Source organism: Acanthopagrus latus, chromosome 15 (genome assembly GCF_904848185.1).
Source record: "Acanthopagrus latus isolate v.2019 chromosome 15, fAcaLat1.1, whole genome shotgun sequence".
NCBI lineage: Eukaryota > Metazoa > Chordata > Actinopteri > Spariformes > Sparidae > Acanthopagrus > Acanthopagrus latus.
The window spans coordinates 1,612,764-1,633,845 of record NC_051053.1 but is presented as its reverse complement, the minus strand read 5'-3'; the positions used below and the strand labels follow the sequence as shown (position 1 = coordinate 1,633,845).

The 21,082-nt window shown below is 40.4% G+C and overlaps 1 protein-coding gene across 21 annotated transcripts in view; it reads right to left on the bottom strand.

Annotated features, from left to right (window-relative positions):
* Window positions 1-21,082, bottom strand: part of col13a1 (collagen, type XIII, alpha 1) — a 127,558-nt gene that overhangs the window by 33,783 nt on the left and 72,693 nt on the right. For 9 of the 21 annotated variants that reach the window (XM_037123570.1, XM_037123583.1, XM_037123576.1 and 6 more), the window contains 17 exons: window positions 20,878-20,904; window positions 20,614-20,640; window positions 19,252-19,278; window positions 19,120-19,146; window positions 18,359-18,385; window positions 16,979-17,050; window positions 15,272-15,334; window positions 12,728-12,820; window positions 12,002-12,043; window positions 11,878-11,895; window positions 11,352-11,378; window positions 10,816-10,860; window positions 7,341-7,367; window positions 2,272-2,307; window positions 2,129-2,182; window positions 195-281; window positions 58-84 (listed from right to left, as the gene is read on the bottom strand). In XM_037123570.1, coding sequence (XP_036979465.1) covers window positions 58-84; window positions 195-281; window positions 2,129-2,182; window positions 2,272-2,307; window positions 7,341-7,367; window positions 10,816-10,860; window positions 11,352-11,378; window positions 11,878-11,895; window positions 12,002-12,043; window positions 12,728-12,820; window positions 15,272-15,334; window positions 16,979-17,050; window positions 18,359-18,385; window positions 19,120-19,146; window positions 19,252-19,278; window positions 20,614-20,640; window positions 20,878-20,904 — 726 coding nt within the window. Of the gene's footprint in view, window positions 1-57; window positions 85-194; window positions 282-2,128; window positions 2,183-2,271; window positions 2,308-7,340; window positions 7,368-10,815; window positions 10,861-11,351; window positions 11,379-11,877; window positions 11,896-12,001; window positions 12,044-12,727; window positions 12,821-15,271; window positions 15,335-15,837; window positions 15,880-16,978; window positions 17,051-18,358; window positions 18,386-19,119; window positions 19,147-19,251; window positions 19,279-20,613; window positions 20,641-20,877; window positions 20,905-21,082 lie in introns of all 21 variants that reach the window. The other 12 variants (XM_037123571.1, XM_037123572.1, XM_037123577.1 and 9 more) reach the window with 12 other exon arrangements.

Genomic DNA, 21,082 nt, shown 5'->3' with positions numbered 1-21,082 from the left:
CTTGTGTTTTGAAAAACAGTTCTTACAAAGTGCTTTAATAATGTCGTGTTTTCTTACCATCTCTCCCTGGTCACCTTTGTCACCCTGGAAGAGAAAGAGCATCAGAGAATTCCATGAGCTTTTGATGGCATGTTAATCTACGTAGTGCAAGTGCAGGTATCAATCCTCTTATCAGATTTTATTGTTGCCTTTACCTTGGGTCCCATTAGGCCTGGCAGTCCAGGTGAGCCCGGCTCTCCTTTATCTCCCTGGGCTGCAATACTTGGCTCTCCTTTTTCACCCTGCCAAACATAGAGAGTTTCTACTTTTAATCAGACCAGTACAACAACAACATTTCCAATATCAATACTGTTCATGCATTGAATACTGATGTTTTCAATGTTGCCAGTCAGGGATGATGTTGTATCAGTATTCTGTTTTTCTAAATGTTTCATTCCTATCTGAAAAAATCCTTACAGTACACTAAAATTGTGACCCTGGATACAATTCTGATGAATGAACCTTTAAATAATGTATTTACTGAATAATTGAATGAATAGATGGAATACACAAAGAAAACATTCAACATGGTAGTTTTTAACAAATAAATGCTATACAATACAAGGCCACCGGGAGCCTCTTTAGTGTACACAGTGAAGCTGGTGATACAAATTACAGTCAGTTGTTATAAACATATGTTTTAGGCACTTTATACAATGAAATGCATTAAACACAGCGTGTTGCTTCTTTTGAAAGACAGATGCAGTATGATTAGAGCAGAAAAGTTAATTTCCTCCTTGTAAACAAAGACAACTTGTCTACATCTGCATCTCACTTCATCAGTGAATTATTTGCTCCGTTGACATTTTGGTTCGGTGGTTGAACATGTTAATTACAAGGGGGAGATGGTAACTCTTGTCACTGTTGACTGTTTCACTGTACATTCAAGCCCAGTCTTTCCTTTGTGTTTGACTGTTACTGTATTCCATTTACTGTTGTAGTCTAAGAGGGATGGGTCTGCTCAGATGATTGAACTCAGCTCAAACTTACATGTAGCTGATTTACACAGGAATTTACATCACATGCAGAGAGTTTTAACAGGCTATGGTGTCATAATTAATAACAGCTTAAGACTGTACAGACTGATAAATGTGTCTGATAACATTTATAAATCAATCAAAATCAGATCTGTCTGTGTCTTATGTCATGGTAGGAAGTTTTAGGATTTTGTATGTTCATGTTATTAACTGCATTATGCTTTTCATGCCAACATAATATTATCTTTATCTATTGTACCTGTGGTATAATTTTATGTATTCTAGGGATTCCCATTCAGCTGACTGAGGTGCATTCACATTTATTTGAATGTTGATAAATGCACATTGTTCCTTTTCAAAATGTAATATTCAATCATTAAATAATTCATAATTATAATTATCATAATTCTCATTATTCACTTATTCTGGTTTGCCTGAAGTGACCCCCTGACCTGTTGTACCTCCTATTTTCTATCCTCCTCCTCCTCCTCCTCCTCCTCCTCCTGTCATCTCCATGACAACTGAGCACACTAACTCTGCTAATGGAGACTGTGAGATGTAGTTGTAGTGAGTTAGTAGGGCACAAAGTGGACTTCTCAATAACACTTCATGAACACTTTAGTTAATATTTCTAAATTATTAACAAGCAATAAAATGTTTAATAAACCATTTATCAACACTGTTTATTGTAAAGTGGCAAGTGACCTTTAGAATACTTAATACATGGTTAATAGATACTGTGTAGTTCATCTATAAAGAAGCTTTACAATTGATAATTCTTCTTTGATTCAGAATTGATTGAACAATGTGTGAGTGTTGTTAAAAATGACCGACAAATAGTATAATAAGGTTTGTACAATGCAACAGTAAGGACTTAGCCAGACCAATCCTGAACCAGCATTAATGCTGGCTTAGAATACCATTCTTTACAAAGACCACAGCACACAGCTAACAGCATAGTCAGCTAAAACACAACACATTAAAACTTAAGGTTTGGTCAGTCACACACACAAAGCTCTGTAGTGATAAATATGTGACTTTACAGATGCCCAGTTACTGATAATTATGACAGACAACAGACAGTTAGGATGCTCATTCCATTCCAGGCCTACCCTGTAGCCCCTCTTGCCAGGGATGCCAGGGGTACCAGGGATGCCAGCCTGGCCCTTTGCAGTGGAAGAAAGACATTTATGACAGACTGATCTGATTGTGTTTGTATTAACTGCCACACACAATGACCAGTAAACAACATTACCTTTAACCCAGGAGCGCCAGGGAATCCTGGTTCTCCCTACATGGGCCAACAAGGCATACAGGCCAAAGATGGAGGAAAGGAAGAGAAGAGAAACTGTTGTTTTTCTTAAAGATGGTAAAAATGCATGCAGATAGATCTGGAGAGCAAAGTATACATACAAAGTATACAGCAAAATAAAAAAAATAAAAAAGACTGATCAGCATTTGTCAAGTTCCAACCACAGCCTGCTGAAATTGGTTGTTAAAAATAGAAAGATAAACAAGTTTGAGTCATTTAGTGTTTCACATTAATGAATAGATGGTTTGAAGATGATGTACAGTCACAGCTGTGACCACACAAGCCAACATAGCTGGCTGGTAGAGGGAGTTCCTACAGTCTGGCCCCCGTGGAATTGGTATGCTGTCAACTGTGTGTCTGTTGATGCTTTAGATACTTTCTCATAGATGTAGACAGAGGATAAAAAATACAGACTGCAAGTCTAGTCATGGATGACTCTGAATGTAACATGAAAATGGAAAACAGTTTTAACAAGCTCCTTCACATCAGCTTTAAAAGAGTCATTTCAGTTATTTCAACTAACCTTCAAATTGTCTCATGAGCTGGTTAGTTTCAGTGAAAGGAGTTCGAATATCTTGTTGACTTGTACTGACACTCCTCAAATGTTTGAGTTTGGGGAGTTTTCAAGTCACGGAGTAGAGACTGTGCATCCTGCAGGAAACTACAGAGTTGGGTAACACTGCTCATGTTTGGATCTCAGTTTGGTAAATGCTCTTTCATCTGTGTGAAGGCTGGCACTGTCTGAAGGGTTGACACAGCCATCCTGATACAACTGCCCCCATCCCATCCCACCCCACCCCACCCCACCCCATCCCATCCCATCTCATCCCATCTCATGGTTGCCAGGCGGAGCCCATATGACAAGGATCCCTTCTCTGATATTCTCATATTGCTGTAACTGTATTGTGAGAAACTGAAGTTCCAATTACACATTTTCAAAGTGTGGTGTAATTAGGGCTGCTTTTTTCACACTCATGTCACTTGAAAGATGGATTTGGAACAGACAACAGAGGACAGAGAGCCTGCATGCATTCATGACTTTGCATGGAAGCAGCATCTTCCTTTGATCTGTGACTGCTCACAGATTCCTCTGGTCGCTTCAAAACCTTTGCCTCTGTCCACCAGTCTTTAATTTAAACTCTCTCTCTCTCTCTCTCTCTCTCTCTGACCAGATGGTCACAATAAAACAGAAAAGAGCTGTAATCATCTTCCAATGATGCTGTAGGAACACTTGTTGTCATTCTGTTTTTGCTTCAGCCAAATTGTTCTGTCACTCTCCCATTCACAGGAAGGCCATGGACAAACTCACTGTAATGACTTAAAGCACAAGAACACTTCTCATGTGTACAATAAACAATAAAAATAGTATACAGTATATGTAGTATAATTGATGGAGAGGATTTGGCTTACACTAACAGATCAGTGTGTTGATACAAAGAGAAGGATAAGGTGCCCGTCCACATGCAGCAGAACATCCATGTACTGCAAAAGCTGTTTTTGGTGTTCCTGACTTCAATCCCCATCTGTGACTTCCATGGTGGTTCAGTCTTGGTTGCTAACTTCTAGGGGGGTCCTGCCTGCATCCTCAGCCTCCAAGGCATCCTCCATAATGGCTGCACCCATTTAGTAGTCCTTTCTCCATTCTGCTGAGCAGGATTTCTGCTTGCTACCCCTAACCCTCCAAAATCAACTCGTCCAACAAAGGTCTGTGTAGAGCCAGGTGTATATTAGGTGCTATTAGTTTTTTTTCTAATGTGTGCAATTACTTTTTTTTTGTTTTTTTACTTTAAGTATGAAAATTGTATTCTTCATTCTGAATTTGTAAGTTCACTTAAAATCCAAAAGGGTACATCCTATTGGGACCAGGAATGACCCAAAATAGTATTACACGGAGATTTGCCAGTCAGATTATCTTCCCATGTGTAAAATTGAGATATTTTGCTCTGAGAGTACCAGTAGAGGAAGGCTCATAGGGTGTCTCAAAGAGAAATGGAATCCTTAGGGACTATTCCTCGGGGGACCATATATACTGGGACAAAATATTGGTATGGTATCTTGCTCTGGAACAAATGTCAGATGGATTAATGTAACACAACCTTATTTCTGATGCGTTCTGATCAGTATAGGAGATTATGTGTTTCAAAGAATTGTAATTGGCTTTGCTAACTGTTAGAATGGACATTGACCTGTATATTATAAGGATATACTTTGCTTTATTTTTCTTATCAATTTGCTTATTAGAGCCAGAAGAAGAAAAAGTTGTGCATATGGTCACTGTGAGGATTAACAGAATGAGGTTGGTGATTTGAGGATGTAATTGCTGTCTTCCCTCTGCTCATAATATATCCTCCAGCTGGGCGGCTCATTATTTCTCATTTGCAGTGAAAGGAAAAAGGCAGAGGTACCTTTTCAATCAGTCAAAGAAGTGCGAGTGTTGGCACACAATCTCCTTTGTCATGAAATCCACTCCCTCTAGCGTCATCTGTTGCTGCACTCAGTTCACACAGGGAAAGTAAAATCAAAGCTGCCTTCAAAGTTTATTGGATCAGCCTAAAGAAAGCAGGAGGGTATTTCAGCACAGTGACAGATGGGACCAGGTCCTGATGTGGTAGATGTGTCTGCTTCCTTCATAGCTAGACATGGGCCTGTTGCCTGCTGAGAGCTTTGGAATGGAGGAGAGTGAGTCTAGAGAAGTCATCATTGTGGTCGGCACCATGAATATATTAATGGTTATTGAGTATACCACAAAACTTCCACCTGGCCCATTTATTTCACTCTGTATTTCAATACACAGCCAGCTCTCTGAGGTTACATATATACATAACAGTCATCTACTGGGTTGATGGAAGCCTCAACTCCTTAGGCGACCTCACATATTTAGGTATCTAACACTGAAGATCAGCCAGTAAAAGTGTTTTTTCTTCATTAATAAAAAATAAAAGCCTTTCGCGATTGCTGTTTTTTTTTGGGGGGGGGCACAGTTACTGCCACGCTACTGGGGTCAAAGGAGCTGCCATAAGTGCTCAGAGGAGGAGAACATATGTCAGAGAAATGAGTTCTTTAATTGATTCAGTGACATAGATGTTGTGGAGTTACACTAAGTAAAATATTCCTGCCTTGGAATAGATGAGTACGGGATAGATACAGTGCATCAGTCCTCCCAGATCAGATTCACAGCTCACACACAAACTGAGAGGACATTTCAAAGTAACCACAACCAAACATATTAATCTCGGAAAACTCAACCAGTATCTAAACAGAAATATGTGGAAGCATTTTCTCGATTTGAAGAAAACAGAATTTATGTTACAGAATGTATTGTACTACACTGTTTTTGGCTGTTACTTCTCACTGCATGTGACATATATCTAAAAAAAAATCATGTGATATATATGAAGTAGCGTTAGCTGGGTATAGCCTGAATAGAATTAAAAAGGTGTAGTTTATTGATGAATTATAGAGCCTGGTGAAAGTAATCAGAAAATAAATAGGCCAGAAAACAGAGCCTCCATATACAGCACCAGCAGACATCTCTGCACCGCTTACATGCTTGTGTTACATAAACAGGATCTAAATGAATTAAGAGCAGAAAGAAGCAGCTGAATGAACCATCTTGACAAAAATATATATTTTTGGTTATTGATATATATATATATATATATATATATATATATATATATATATATATATATATATATATATATATATATATATATATATATTAATAACCAAAAATAGCTGTAACTGCTAAATGATCATTCCTGCCAGGTAAAGCTTTTAATATAGCTGTCTAATTCTGACTTATATTACCAAATTATGTCCTGACAGATGGTTTTAAATTCATGAAGGATTTGAGGTTATTTGTATTCAAAGACAGACAGCAGCTCTTTCAATCAGTGCCTCTTGAAGTGCTTCTCCACTTCATCCAGACCCAAGCTGCAAAGTCTGTCATCTTGCCATGCATGAATAGACCTCAACATGTCACACACACACACACACACACACACACACACACACACACACACACACACACACGGATATGCACGCACAGACAGACACACGCCGGCGCGCACACACACAGCTCCATACATGACTCTGGCTCTACCTTCTCTCCCCTCTCTCCTGGGAAACCCTCCTTTCCTTCATCTCCCCACAGAGGATGGAAACATCAGCTCAAAGAAGCAGCTGGGCAGTAAAAACAGACACACCCTTTCAACCAGGGCAAAATCAAAAGAAGAGCAAAGGCTCAGGGGAAAAAGGGAGTGCTCCATGACATGGACCTGACAGGAAGAGATCTAAGTGTTCTGAGACGACACCGGGGGCCTTCCATCATGTTGGTCCCTGCACAGACATGCCAAGTGGTTGCCTGCTAAAGCAATTAAGCAGGAGCCAATGAGAGCTGATTTCTCATCCAGGCCAAGCAAGTAAGATGACACAATGTAAATGCCCTTTGATTACCATGAAGACAGAAAGTCTATTGCCCTACTATACTGCAGTAGGGCAACCCAAACCCCACATGCTACTGTTAGGGCTGTGATAACCTGTACTCTGTCTTGACAGGATGAACGTTGTCTCTATATTGAACTATATGGAAAAACTCCCAAACCTAGATTAACTTTAAGTTGGAAAGAAGATTCTGTCTGAGCAGGTCGATGACTCTATTCTATCCAAAAAAGTGACAAACTATTTAATAAAGACACAAGATTACTCTCCTTGTTACATCCACATGAGTCGAAAACAGAACCCAAAGCTAACAGTGCTGCATCTATTACAACACCCAGGTGGTGTCTTTTGTATTCATGGATGGAAATGTAAAGGTTTTGGTCCCCTAGTGTAGTACTTTTTTGAAAACTAAGAAAAGAAAAACTTAAACATTTAAAACTGATTATCAAGCTTTTCTGGATCTTTCAACCATATCACACAGTCTGTAAGTCAGAGACTCGGTACACATCTCTTACAGATCTTAGACTTTTGTGACACTTCAGAATATCGAAAGGTAAAATAAATTTTACCTGTATTCCATGGTCTCCCTTAACTCCCTGTAAAGCAAAGCAAAAACAAATACTGTCAACAAGAATCACAGCAGCCCACTAGATGGAGCACACGTCCTCTCTATGTATTACTATGACTGCTGAAGACTATACTCATGATGTACAGTAGCAGTTTGCTTTACATCTGAGAACTTATCTAATCCTTTTGTTCAACCTCTAGAAAAAAAAGCCAGATAACAGCGCTCTCCTCTGTCCTCTTCGTGACCTTTAACTCACTGCCCTGACGTGCTCATAAAGCAGAAAACAGAAACAAGATTCTGGACTGGTTTCAAGGGAGAACAAAGCAAGATGGAAAAATGGTGGAAGTTGAAGTTTACAAGGCAATTATCTGCACAGAAGCACAGCAACAAGGTTCTTCCAGCGGTCCCTGCCTCAAAGAAGCTGAGGTAAAAACTTCAGGGAGACATTATGTTTTCACTGTGACCTTCAATGAAAAGGTGCCCAATGCCTTTAACAGAGAGTCATGTTGCTGACAGCAGACAACAAACTGCTGATGATAGCCAGAGGACTGAAATCATTGGCCTTAGCTCTGTGGAGTTTAGTGGAAGGGTAAGACTAAAGGTTATGAGCACATGATTCATTGAACAAAGTCATCACTCTTTATGCATGACTTGATCTGAACAACTGAGCAAAGTTTAACAATTTAACTGCTGAACATGTACATGTAAATGTATCTGCTAAACACAAAACCACAGCGGATAACCACCAACCTTAAGGTAGTGACCTGATAGCTCTGACCCTAGCAGCCCAGTCTCACACCAAAGTGTGGGGCAGAGCCCCTCATGTGCAACACTACAGGGGTAGGTAGAGTGTCCCAGTCTGAATGATGTTGTTCCCCAGTGTTTGTATTTGGAATGTTTTGTGTATATGAGGTCATAATGCCATATAATGACTTGGATTAGAGTAGAACAGTTGCTGCGTGTGTGTGTGTCCTCTAGAGGAAGCGTGTTAAGCCATGGAAAAGTGGAGAAGGACAGGCACGTGGAGAGTGCAGCGGGCATAGCTCGATGTGCCCCCTCACAGCTTCAAAGCCAAGGGTAGATCCTTTACAGTGAAACTCTTGCCAAAAGCAACCTAGGCTTTATTTGTGAATGTATATGAGTCAGACCTTCATGTAAATGCATAATTATGATAAAAGAGGCACTTTTAAACCTTAATGGTTAAGACATGCAGAACAACCACAGAGCCAATACTGCACGCCGTGCCGCCGTTATGGCAGACAAAAAGTGTCCCGGGGGTCAGCGGGTAGAGCAGCCGTCCCATGTGCAGAGGCTTTGTCCTCACTGCAGCACTTGCTGCATGTCACTCCCCCTCTCTCTCATCCTGTTTCCTGTCAAGAGTCTTCAGCTATCCATAATATCAATCAATAAAGCCAAAAGGCCAAAAGGCCAAAAAAAAATACTTTAAAAAGTGTCGATCCCGGAGTGCGACCTAACAGGTAGGAGGTACACCATTACTCTCCTACCTGTTAGGTCGCACTCGGGGATTGACTCTTTTTGTCTGCCATGATGGCGGTGCGTTGGAGATGCAGCAGATAACCTGAGTTGCGTGTGTGTGTGTATGTGTTTTATTCATCCCAGTTTATTCAATAGAAGGAAGATTATTATGAAATAACCCAACAAACACTTTCCATTGACCAAATGTCAAAACCATAAATGTGGCAGCAGATGTTAGCTGCATCATTTTGTGAGGTCAGGGCCTGTGTACGTTTATGATATCAGTTCTAAACAACTCCCAAAGCTTCACTTAATAGTTCTTTTGTATTGTGGGGCTTGCTAGGAAGGACCAGATGATGACTATGATGACTAGTCAACCAGTCACAGGTGTTTGTGGACACAACTCTTTTGGACAACCTCAGATTCAGATTAAGCAGATAAAAAAATCAATGAAGTTTATGATCAAGCATAAAATATGTTAAAATGTCAAAATGGATTGGCAAATGGTCACAATGTGTTTTATTTCTGTTTTATACAGCATCCAAACCTTCTGAAGATTTAAATCTCTGCATTTTGATTTGTACTGGATCAGTTCTAAACAGTACTTGAGTCTTTCCTCTTGTTTGGCCCTGTTACTGTGATTCTGTGTTACTGAAATGTGTCAGCCACTCTCTCGAGGTATTGTGAAGTGTTGAATTACATAAAATAATTCAAAAAATTTGACTGAGCACATTTTTTGTATGAAACATGGACTGCAGATTTTCTCCTCTATTTCTCACAGTGTAATGGCATTAGAAAAGGATCAGTCACAGCCAGGGCTGAGGAGAGGAATGATAACAGTGACTGTGACTGAACACTTTGTGAGTGTGAAGCCCTACTCAATTTCAATTCATTCAATTTTATTGGTAATGCAATTAAAACATAAATCTAACCATTCTGAAGTCAAACTCTTGCCAAAAAGCAACTTAGGCTTTATTTGTGATTGTTTGTAAGTCAGACCTTCATGTAAATGCATAATTACGACAAAAGAGGCACTTTTAAGATTTACTGTAGTTTTGTATTCGGGCAAGCTAATTGTCAAAGGAGTGCATGGGGTACTGGTATGCTAGCATTAAAATTGCGATTTTTAGAACACTAAGAAGACATTTTGCATGCTTCTGTGAGCGCTTTCAATTCTGCAAGTTGCGCTGAGCATGGTTGAGTGCATCTTTCTGCTTTTATTGTTTTGAACGCTTCTCTTTCTTGTTTTACTACAGCATATCCTGCATGATTTCCTAAATGATCCCTGAAACAGGAGCCATCTACAAAATATATTAAATCTGTGTTTAGTAGTGGAGTGGACTCCAAGTCTGGTCTTAGTTTAGTGTACCTTGTCGCCTCTGCTATACACTCGTGTGGTTTACCTTCAAAACTGAACGGGATTGAGTCTGCAGGATTTATTGTTTGACATTTCTTTATTGTAATGTCTGGATATGTTAGCAAAGACGTGTACTGCAGACATCTTGCTTGAGTCAGTACAAATTTACCCTGATCAACCAGCTCAGTGATTTTGTAATGGGTGGAAATGGTGACTGGATATCCCATCGTGATTGTCGATGCTTTGTCATATGCATATTGTACGGCAGCCAACCCCTGATAATTGGTATTTAAACAACTCACGTTAGCAGCTGTATCTTTGGTGCACCACCGTCAGGCAGACAAAAAGTTTCGATCCCCGAGTGTGATGTGACAGGAAGGCTTGAGGAGCGGTCCACCATTACTCTCCTTCCTGTTAGGTCGCACTCGGAGATCGACACTTTTTGTCTACCATGATGGCGGCATGCCGAAGATACAGTTTCACTTTAATACATTGCACCAGAGTTAGCCTTAATTTACATCTGCAGTCCCATACTGCATATCATAAAAAAACCTTGAAATCTTTTTGCCATGAACCTTTCAGTGAATCATACATAACACCAACATTAAAATATAAGTCATGAAACAAGTAAAGAGTGACGTACCTTTGGGCCTTCAGGCCCTGGTGGGCCGACATCACCTCGATCACCCTGTGGAGCAACAGAGAGACACAGATGACTCCAACAAACAGACTGTGTGTGGACATGCAACACCAGCACAGACGTCTGTTCTGTCTGAGGGTTCTTTAGGGGTCCTGCTGCCATCTTCTCCACTGTGTATACTTTCTTTCTGAAAAACCAACTTCAGCTACAGAAATAGAGTAACCATTTGACTTTTGAAAATTATAAAACTGTATGTTTTCATCCAAAGTAAAGCAACAAGATATAAAATACAACTTCCTCCTGCCCCCGCCTGAAAGAACACAATAGAGAAGAATCCACCATTACTGGGGTAAATAGATGAATTGATTTCTTTTTTTTTTTCATTGACGAATTGAAAAATTGAAAAATCCACAATTTACTTGGGACAATGTGTCCTGTAGTTTGTCCACTTGAATAGTTATTTCCCAGCCAATCTAATCACATCCTGGATTCTACAGCCCACATTCTTTTTCACAAGTGAAATACAGAAGAAATTTCACCTTTTGTCCTGGCACACCTGGCTCACCCTAGAGACAGAGAACAAAGTAGCAGATTTCCAGTCAGTGTATTTGACATCGATAGATGTACAGAGAAGCAAGTTGCTGAAGCTTGATTTAAGGGCTTCAAAGTCATGTTTTTCCACCTGAATGCTTCTGCTCAAGCCAATCACAAGTAAGAACTACATCCGTCAGCATTTTATACATAGCAAGAGGTTTTTACAGTACTCTGTATGTTTCTCTGACCTCACAATCTACATTCCTCCCTTGAAATAATCCGTGACAATAAAAGCATCATGTGGTCATCCAGTCCAAACAAGATGTGTAGTGTATGTTGGTGGGGCAGAGCAGCTATACAGAGACAAAGTGGAAACATCTTGACTTGATCCCTGTTTCATGTGGCTTGTTTTATTTGGGTCTGAGTGTGTTTGTCTGTAATAACTCTACAGAGTCATGCTGAGAGGCCACAGTGATGCTAATCAGGTTTTTGCTGATTTTGATTTTGCTGTTTGGAGTGAATTGTGTTTACCTTCAGTCCTGGTAAAAGCTGCAGAAACACAGTAGAAATCACAAGAAGGTTATAGTCACACCAACAAACTAATGAGACAATCTGGAAAAATAAAGGTGGAGTGACTCACTGAGCCAAGGCTTACCCTAGGGTCTTTTCCTGGTTTTCCTGGTTCACCAGGCTTTCCCTGTGTGAAAAGAGCACACAACTATCATCACACAATCATTACACAGAATGTACAGAGCTGTATCTACAACACTAGCTCCATGACATTTGGATTTAAAACCATGCCTTTTGGGGGTATTTTTCATTTTTCCCACTACATTATTTAAGTAGCACAACACTAAAGTGAACATGAATCCAGCTTTAACTTTCACACCTCATAGTTCTATATAGTTGCAAAGTGAACTTGTCACTCTATCTGCAGTCCGGGATAATATTTGTAATTTTTTGAGCTGTCTGAGCTTATGGAGCACAATTAGTGTGTATACAACATGTTGGATGGACGATCAGGTCGGAAAAGACTCGTATGTTGTGCGGATTTTAAACCCCCTGTAGGCAAACTGTTATTTGTGATAGCTATATAAATTTGCTATATAACTTGACTTGATTGGACATTGGGCAGCTCATGACTGTTGTATGGTTGTTGAGCTGGGTGGTGAGGTTTAAAATACTATGTAGAACAGGAACAGGAACATTAAAACTGTCTTGTTACGATTTGTGATGGCCAGGGTAGGGAAGTTAGAAAGGCCCAAACATTGAAAAGACACTGATGCAAACAAATACGCTGATTCTGAGTTGACATCAAATTAAGTTATCACCAGTCCTTGTACAGTTAAACAGTTGAATTTTTAATTTCGTATGAACTCACCGGAGGGCCACTGGATCCATTCAGACCTGCAGTCCCTGGAGGTCCGGGTGGCCCTGGAGGTCCTGGGGGTCCCTGTGCTCCAGGCTCACCCTGCTGAGAGACCTTGAGTTACAACCTGCCATGCTGGAGCCAGCCTCTCCACACTGGCTGTGGCAACACAACAACCTCACACTACACCGCAAATAACTGCAGCTGGGAGGGGTGCAGAAAGGAAGGTTAGCTGGGGAGCACAGCAAGTGGTTATGATGCTTGAGCATGATGCGCCATTCTTGACATAGGGAACTCATGAATGCAATACAAGCTGTCTGTGACCAAACCAAAAACAGCAGAAACTGGGAAGTAATCAGAGTCATTGGCCCCGGACAGTGGCCTGCTGCAGAGAGATCGAGGAGGTTACTCTCATCTGATGCCAAACTCATTCTCTGAACAGGGACAGCAGTTTTTCTATGATTATTTGACTGTAGGAGCTCTGGAGAAGCTGATGAGTGTACATTAAATTAATATTTCATCACAGATGTGTGGATAAGGCAGTTATTACCTTTGTTTGGAGAGCAGAGCTCAGGGAAATAATCTGGATCTCTTCTGTTTATTGACTTCTTGTCAGATACTCCAACTTTTTTTAAGTTTAGCTTTAATTTTCATTGGGTATGTAGCAGTTAGAATTGGAGAACACACAAGATTGGTTGTATAAAATATTACTGTTGATATTTGAAATGAATAAATGCTGCTTTGACACTGATCTTTACCAGCCCAGTCTCATGGCAAAGCATGTAAGAGACCACTAGAGGACAGAATGAGAGTGGGTTAGGGTTAGAGAGTTAGAGAGTTATTGAGAGTGCTGGTTTGCATCACCTAGCTACAAAATGTACAGGGGTGATGAGTAGTTTTGGAGCCTTGTTTCTAGAGTCTAAGAAGACACTGCATGTTAGTTATTGCTTACTTTCACACAATGAGTCTGTTTTGTTATTCACCGCTGGAGCGGCCAAAGACCACAGAGACACGGTGGACCGGCAGGTCTACGACACGGTTTGCCGTGATGCCGGGTTGTCTTTCCTTCAGGCTCTTTGAATAAATCTGTGGGTGTGGTTATTTTGATGACTGCTCACTGACATGTTTCATCGGTATTTTATCATTCCTCCTCTGCACTGTGGTGCAGAATGTGTCCACGTATGATTCATGTCTCTGGGGGTGTCTGGCTTTTGTTAGGGGTTATACACACACTGTTATTGGTGCACTGCAGCTGCCAATAGACAATAATTAAATAGATGACAAAAATGCCTCATATAATGGGATGAAATCTCATCTGATCTGATCCATCATATGGAGACTGTATGGCGACATATATGGAAGTTAATGGTTCTTATCTCCAAAGAAGGCAGTTGTGCCAGAACATCAACTGACCCACAGACAGCACACTGAGGATCCTTTAGAGTGAAGGCTACAGAACAATGTGATAACTTTACATCTGTCTTTGAATGAGTCAGGACACATGGGAAAGATTGTAATGTGACCAGCTGCGGATGTACGTTATATTTTCTGTGAGTTTGTTTAGGAATTTCATTATATTAAAAAAGTGTATTTAAAATTTATAGCACCTATTTACAGTTTGGATATTTCTCTTCTTTACCATCAATACCATCTATTACAACATGTTATTACATTCTATTTAAATGTTTATGTAATTCATTATAGACATACTTTCATCTTGATTAGGTGAGGTTTACATTGGAAGTAGGATTCAGTTAGCATGTATTTGTTTGTCTATTTCCACAGCCGTGTCTCCATGTAGCTGTCTTTTTAAATCTTAAAGAGACAGCTACATGGAGACACGGCTGTGGAAACAGGCTAACAAATACATGCAAAGAAAATGCCACTGAGGCACGCTTTAATCAACAACAAATAAACGAGACAACACAAAGCGTCATTTTTTCAGAAGTTGGCAGCAAACATGTTGCTGTAATAAGCAAAGTAGAAGATGTAGAGGTCGCAAACCAGAGATAAAACAGTTGTTTAAAAGAAGAAGAAGAAACAAAACCAGTAACCGTGGAGATCATCTTTGTAATATATCCAGGAAGACACCAGCCACAGATACAGCTCTCTCTAGTTCCTTACATAAGAACTGATTTGGAAAAGAAGCTCTCATCTCCCATGAAAGACATTATCTCTTTTTGAAAAAGGAAAAAACATTTTTGTGGTCTCCATCAGTGCTCTCTAATGTGCATTTAAAACCACACACTGATGGTGCAGTTAATAGTTTCAACCACAGATATTTTTATTTAAGATTAAATAAATGTAATTGTCTTTCAATTTTAATACATCAAACGACTTTGTGGATTGCTTGTTACCTGAAAAAAATAAGCATTTTTGTTTTTACCTTTGGTCTTGAATATGACTAAACATTCAAAAGCAGTAGCAGCCAAAAGTTGGTTAATAACAGTATGACGGCAGAGATAGTTTAGGGAGGTTTTGACGACAGATGGCGGCGGTTGGCAACCACAGGGTGGGCAGAGAGGAGGGGACAGTAGGGGGCGGAGAGAATTGTACCTTGAGGCGTTTTAGGATTAGAGGGCTTATTGAGGGCATGTTGCGCACGGTGATGGGCAACATCTGCCGGGGGCAGTCACAAAGCGCAGGTGGCCAGCGGTGCAAAAAGGTCACAGGGCAAAGGTCGCCAGGAGGCCAGAGAAAGGAAACAAGGCAGCACCAGGAAAGGGAGGGAAGAAATGGGGGAGGGATATGGAGGAAAAAGAGAAATAGAACATGAGATTGAAAAGCAAGGAAATGGGACGGCAAAGGAGAGAAAAGAAGGGGGAAAAGAAATACAAAAAGAGGCACCAGCATAGCAAACTATTGGCCTGGAGTAGCAAAGGGGAATGTTGATGTACTGTGTACTATTTTATTTTCAAAGAATGTGAAGGTGTGCAAATTTGTTTGATGCTGTAAGAGTCTGTTGGTTGCGTATCATCAAGCAGCCACTTTTCAGGATTTGTGTGCATCAAGGTCCCCGTTAACAACAAGCCAGGCCTCTAGATTGCAGTGAGGCAGAGGTGGCGCCAGTCTTGCCACAAAGAGAGTACAGCAGTGCAGTTACAGTGCACATCCAGACTTACTGTGGCCAACTGTCCAACACAAGGCTGTACAATACGCCGCTTCTGTTGAGATGACCAGTATGCACATGTTTAGTTGAGGGCGGGACATGGATGATCCCGCTGGTTTCCCCACTCACACCAAGAAGAACCAGCTGCATGCAACTTGCCCACTTTTACAAACGGTACATATTTCCACCATTTTTTTTTGTACAGAAGTAAGACAAAGACTACCTTCATCTGATACCTCAAACCCAAAAGAAGTATTAATGACTACTTTAAACTACATATCTGTAGTTTTGAAATTAACTTCTTTTCATAGCGTGTTCACTCACACTACTTCTTAGTCCAGCAGTTGAGAGCTAGAACTGACAATAGTGCTATTTCTATGGAAATATATACAGCATGGTATAAGTAAATATAAGTAGGGGTATAATCGTAGTAAAAGTAGGCAAGTGTGCTGCTTTGTCCGTCACAGCTATCCACCACAACTGGAGACAGGTTTCATAGTATAAAAATCAAGGGCTGTCACTATTAAAGTGAAATCAATTTATTACATTATTACACATTTTGCATTTGTGTTTAAGTTAAACATGAGAATAATACAGTTAAAACGGTATTATTTGTATGTATTTACATGCTTTTAAATAATTTTCATATTTTAAAAATATGTAGTAGTTGAATAATTAAATGCACCAAAAGGATCTTTCAGCAGTTTATGAGACAGTTTCAATTTAATACTGATCCTGTGATAAGATCGACATCAAATGAGGACATCAGCAGTTTCTTTAGAGTAATATTTTGTCCACAGGAGTCTTCAGAATCAACAGAAAATAAAAGGTCTATAAGTAGCTTTAAAATTTAAAATTCTTGAAATGTCATTTTGTTATCTATTATGTTTACTGCATGTTCACACATGGAAAATGTCATTTTTAAATTCACATCCATGATTTAACTTTAATATTGACATCTTCCCCCCGGTCCCAGTAACAATTCAACTAACTAACTGTATGAATCGTCAGCACCCTGATCTTTTTTTTCTTTTAGGTGGAGAGCAGACGGTTGAGGAGTGCCTTGGCTCCTGGGCACTGGCTCTCTTTGCGGCACGACTTTGTGACACCCCTGCTCAGGTTATCGACCAGGGTGTTTGGAGGCACCCACAAACCTTCAACATCAGAGCCTGACTGGAGCGTAAGGCAGCCAGGGTTTTCAGAGGAAGATCCTGCGCAAAGAGGCCCTACACACCAGGGAAGTGGTCATTTAGTCAGTGCTGGGAATGGTGGTATTTGAGCCATTACTGAGTTCAGCCTGGTACAGCCTGACTTTACATCAAAGGAACACTGTAGATCTAAATTCAGGATATGGTTAGCCTAGCTTTGCATTTCCACTGGATGCAAGACAAAACAGCGATTTGTGAGCAGAAATGTAAAGTAGTCATTTATGATATGGATGTACCGGGACTTTTACTTCATGCACTTTAGAAGAAATAAGGTGTGGCTCGTTAACACTAACAGCAACAGAATTTGGGATTCAAGGGATTAGTCGTAACTGAGTTAAAGGGGACTGTCTGCCGGGTCTTGGCGGAGATATGCACATTTTTTTGTATGAGCTAAACAAAAGAGTTTCAGTTCGTTAAACAGGGAGATTTTAGTTGATTGAAGGTATATTCTTTTTACTTTGAATGTAGTGGGGCAAGCTGTTTCTCACAGTTTTTATGCTAAGCTAGGCTAATTGAGTCATTTGTTCTTAAGCACACATATGTGATTGATATCAGTCACCATATGTTATTCTCATGAAGAAAGCACATTTTCAAACATGTTCAACTTTTCTTTGAATAATGAGGCTGTTGATGAACTACATATTACACAAAGTATTTGCTGATCTTGCTGGTTTTGTCAGCTCTGTTATGTCCATCCAAACAACCCAATATGGTCTCAGTATAGTATTGAGGCCTTGGGCTGCAGACACTGGGAAGGGACCTCCCGTACAGACTGCTGCAGGAGACTGGTGTATGAAAAATGAATTTAATGGACAGAATACCCTGACTTTGATCATCCTAGCAGGAGCGGTTCAACAACTGAAAGGTTGAATTACACTGGAAATGGACTTAGCTATCGGAAAATTCCCTTTTTACACAGGAGACTCTTATTCTTGGCACCCCCACAACCAGGCTCTTATCACATCTGACTGTATGGTCCAGCAGGCCTCCAGTAATTGCCTTGTTTTCTCCCAACTAGCCAAACCCCAGAGACAGCCAGTTCAAAGAAGTGCAGAGCTCCACATGTGCTACCCATCACTGTGCTACCCGCCGTTAGTCTGTCCAGCTTTTCTTTCCTATTTGGCTCTGATATCACAAAACTGTACATATGAGTGGACCTTTAAGAGATAATGTTAGACACTGTGGGATGGACAACAGTACAGGTTCAGTTTTACATAATCATAAAATTTACATTGCAATACGAAAGGGAGATTCAACTGATTTCTACATTTAAGCACAAACATTGATGATGAAACAGTGATGAGATAGAATTGGTTGTTTTCTTACCCTGTGTGTGTAGTCGCCACATATACCCTGGAGAGAACACACAAAAGTCCAATCAGAAGAAAGCCCGCACATGGTTGAGGTTTTCACCCGTTTTACATTATCAGCTTCAACTTTAAGTCCACACATGAAGATCAATTTACTTTACGTGAGGTGAAGCAGGTCAGCCTGTGAAAACAGTTTAATGTGTTCTGTGCTGCCCAAAAAAGTTTTTCCGAATCTGAGAAAACCCCTGAACTTATCTTCAGTCTTATTTCATCTTGAGGAAGGAGACACATTTCAATTAGAAAATGATGTTACAAACTGTGGGCAGACTATGGTGTTTACCAGGCATGGAGCATTTGAAAAAAAGCTGTCATGTTGCATTGTGGAGAATGTAGGATCAATGTTTTTGGAGTTTGAAAAGAACCCCAACTCCTTTTGAAGTCAACTTTATAGATACTGCAATACTAATTTTGTGGACTTTAAAGGAACACTTCAACCCAATATGAAAATTCAGTCATTATATTCTCACTCTCGTGCTGATGAAAAGTCAGGTGAAGTTTTGTAGTCTGCAAAACATTTCTGGAGAAACAAATTTATTTATTTTTTTACATTATTCAACTGACTTAGCTGAGGACTGACAAAAACAGCTTGTTCAGCGAAGCCCTGAGATCCCACATTAAGTTGATACAACTTTGTTTATAACCTTTTTTTTAATTTTTGGCTGAACTGATCCTTCCACCACTGCTGGCTGGAAAACTATAGCGCAAACCAGGTCTCACCTTCTCCCCTTTGGGTCCAGGTTCTCCCTAGAGAGCAAAACAAGACACAACACAGAATGAATCAAACAGATGATCAGCTGGCAGTTAAAAGATTAGCAAATTATTATCACATGACAAACTTCAGCCACTTACTGGGAGTCCTTTAGGACCACGCTGACCCTGAAAGACAACAGCAACACAGTCAGTCTCCAATGTGATTTCCAGCTTAGAAAGAATCCAACATGACTGGAGACAAAATCCTCCGATTAAGAAGTGTGAAATAAAAAAAAAGTGATGAGTCAGCTGTTACATGTGTCATTCTCAATTACTTGTTGTAGGCGAAGCACTTTGTTTGACTTCCCATCAGGCCCTGGGGTGTGCCCAGTGTAAGTAGCTGTCAGGGCTCAGTGAGTTATTGATTAATGAACACAGGGAGAAGGCCCAGTAGGACATATCCAGTGCACCCCAACCTGGCGACCCCATAGACCCAGGAGCTCAAAGCCACTTTGTGAATTACACATTTACCAGACAAGCCCCCAAAGCCCTTTCCAATAGTCCCTGGCATTTGTCAGGAAGGAGACTGGGGAACAGCTCATTATGGGGCCATAAACATCATTTCAACAGTATCCAACCCCACTTGGCTTCCTGGAAATGTTGTCATTTGTACTGGCATGGAGTTCACTGGAGATGGATGCAGAAGATGAAAGTCCTCCACTTCAAAACACAAATCCTGGCATGATGAGGCCTGTCTGTTTGACCCAGATTAAGTGTCCTCAAGCTGCAAAGGTGTGAGAGCTACAGAAATCAGCAGTGGGACTGATAAAAGCCAGAGCATCACTATCAACACTGAAATGACCTCTGCAGTCACAGCACACAAGGAAGAACAAAGCTCTGTTATTCTGCAAATATGTATGGAAGATGGAAATGATTCCACAGCAGGATGGAAATTGGTGTGAGAAAAGGCCAATTAAAGAGATTGAACATGGTGTGAGGGGTTTCGGTCAACCTATGGCATTCAGGTTAGCCAACTAAAACACTTTAATCATGCTACATGCTATCTAGAATCTTGAATCTACACAGCCATCCATCAGCAGAGAAAATATAATGCAAATGAGATTTAAAATGTTGATGCTAAGAAAAGCAAAGTTGAGGCATTAAATGTTTTGATGCCCCAGTTAGACCACTCTAAAATCCTTTAGTGCCAATTTCAGTTGGTTAGAGTTATATGCACCAATAGCGCCTGACAGCATGTGGCTAACAGCTCCCACCTGACTGCTGGCTCATTACTGTGCTGCATAAAAACAGGCCTCACTCTGTTTTCCTTCATTCTTTGTGTGCACAAAATAAACTTGTAGCTAAAGTGACCATAAGAGCAAAACAAGGTTCAACACAATGAGTGTTGTGACTGTGTTTGCCTTGGTTGCTCAATTTAATGTAACATGCGCATAATTTATATATGGGCCAAACGAGTGCTAATGGTTTAACTATGTTTATAAAAATGTAAGGAATGCTCACCATGTCTCCCTTCGGCCCGCTCTGTCCCTGTGTGAACATAAAAACAGTGTGTGCCGGTGGTCAAATCACAGAATCAACCTAAATGCACTTCACCTTCTTTCTGGGTAAATATCCAAACCACACCCCAACAGTCACAACACTAATATATGTTTTTACTGGACTGTAATCATTCATAGCTTAATTATGGTCATTATCACTGATAATCACTGTAGGAACACTCATTTGCTCGGTTATTTGATTGAGAGGAACTTGTGGAAAACTCACAGCCTTGCCATCCAACCCAATTGGACCCTAGGATAAAGGAAAAGGAGATGTTAGAGCACATATGAAAACCAGCCATTGCATTACAAATGTTTACACCAACAGCTAGCTCTATTACAAGAGGATTTGCCTGAATACATAACAAGGTAAAGTGTGTGTGTGTGTGTGTGTGTGTGTGTGTGTGTGTGTGTGTGTGTGTGTGTGTGTG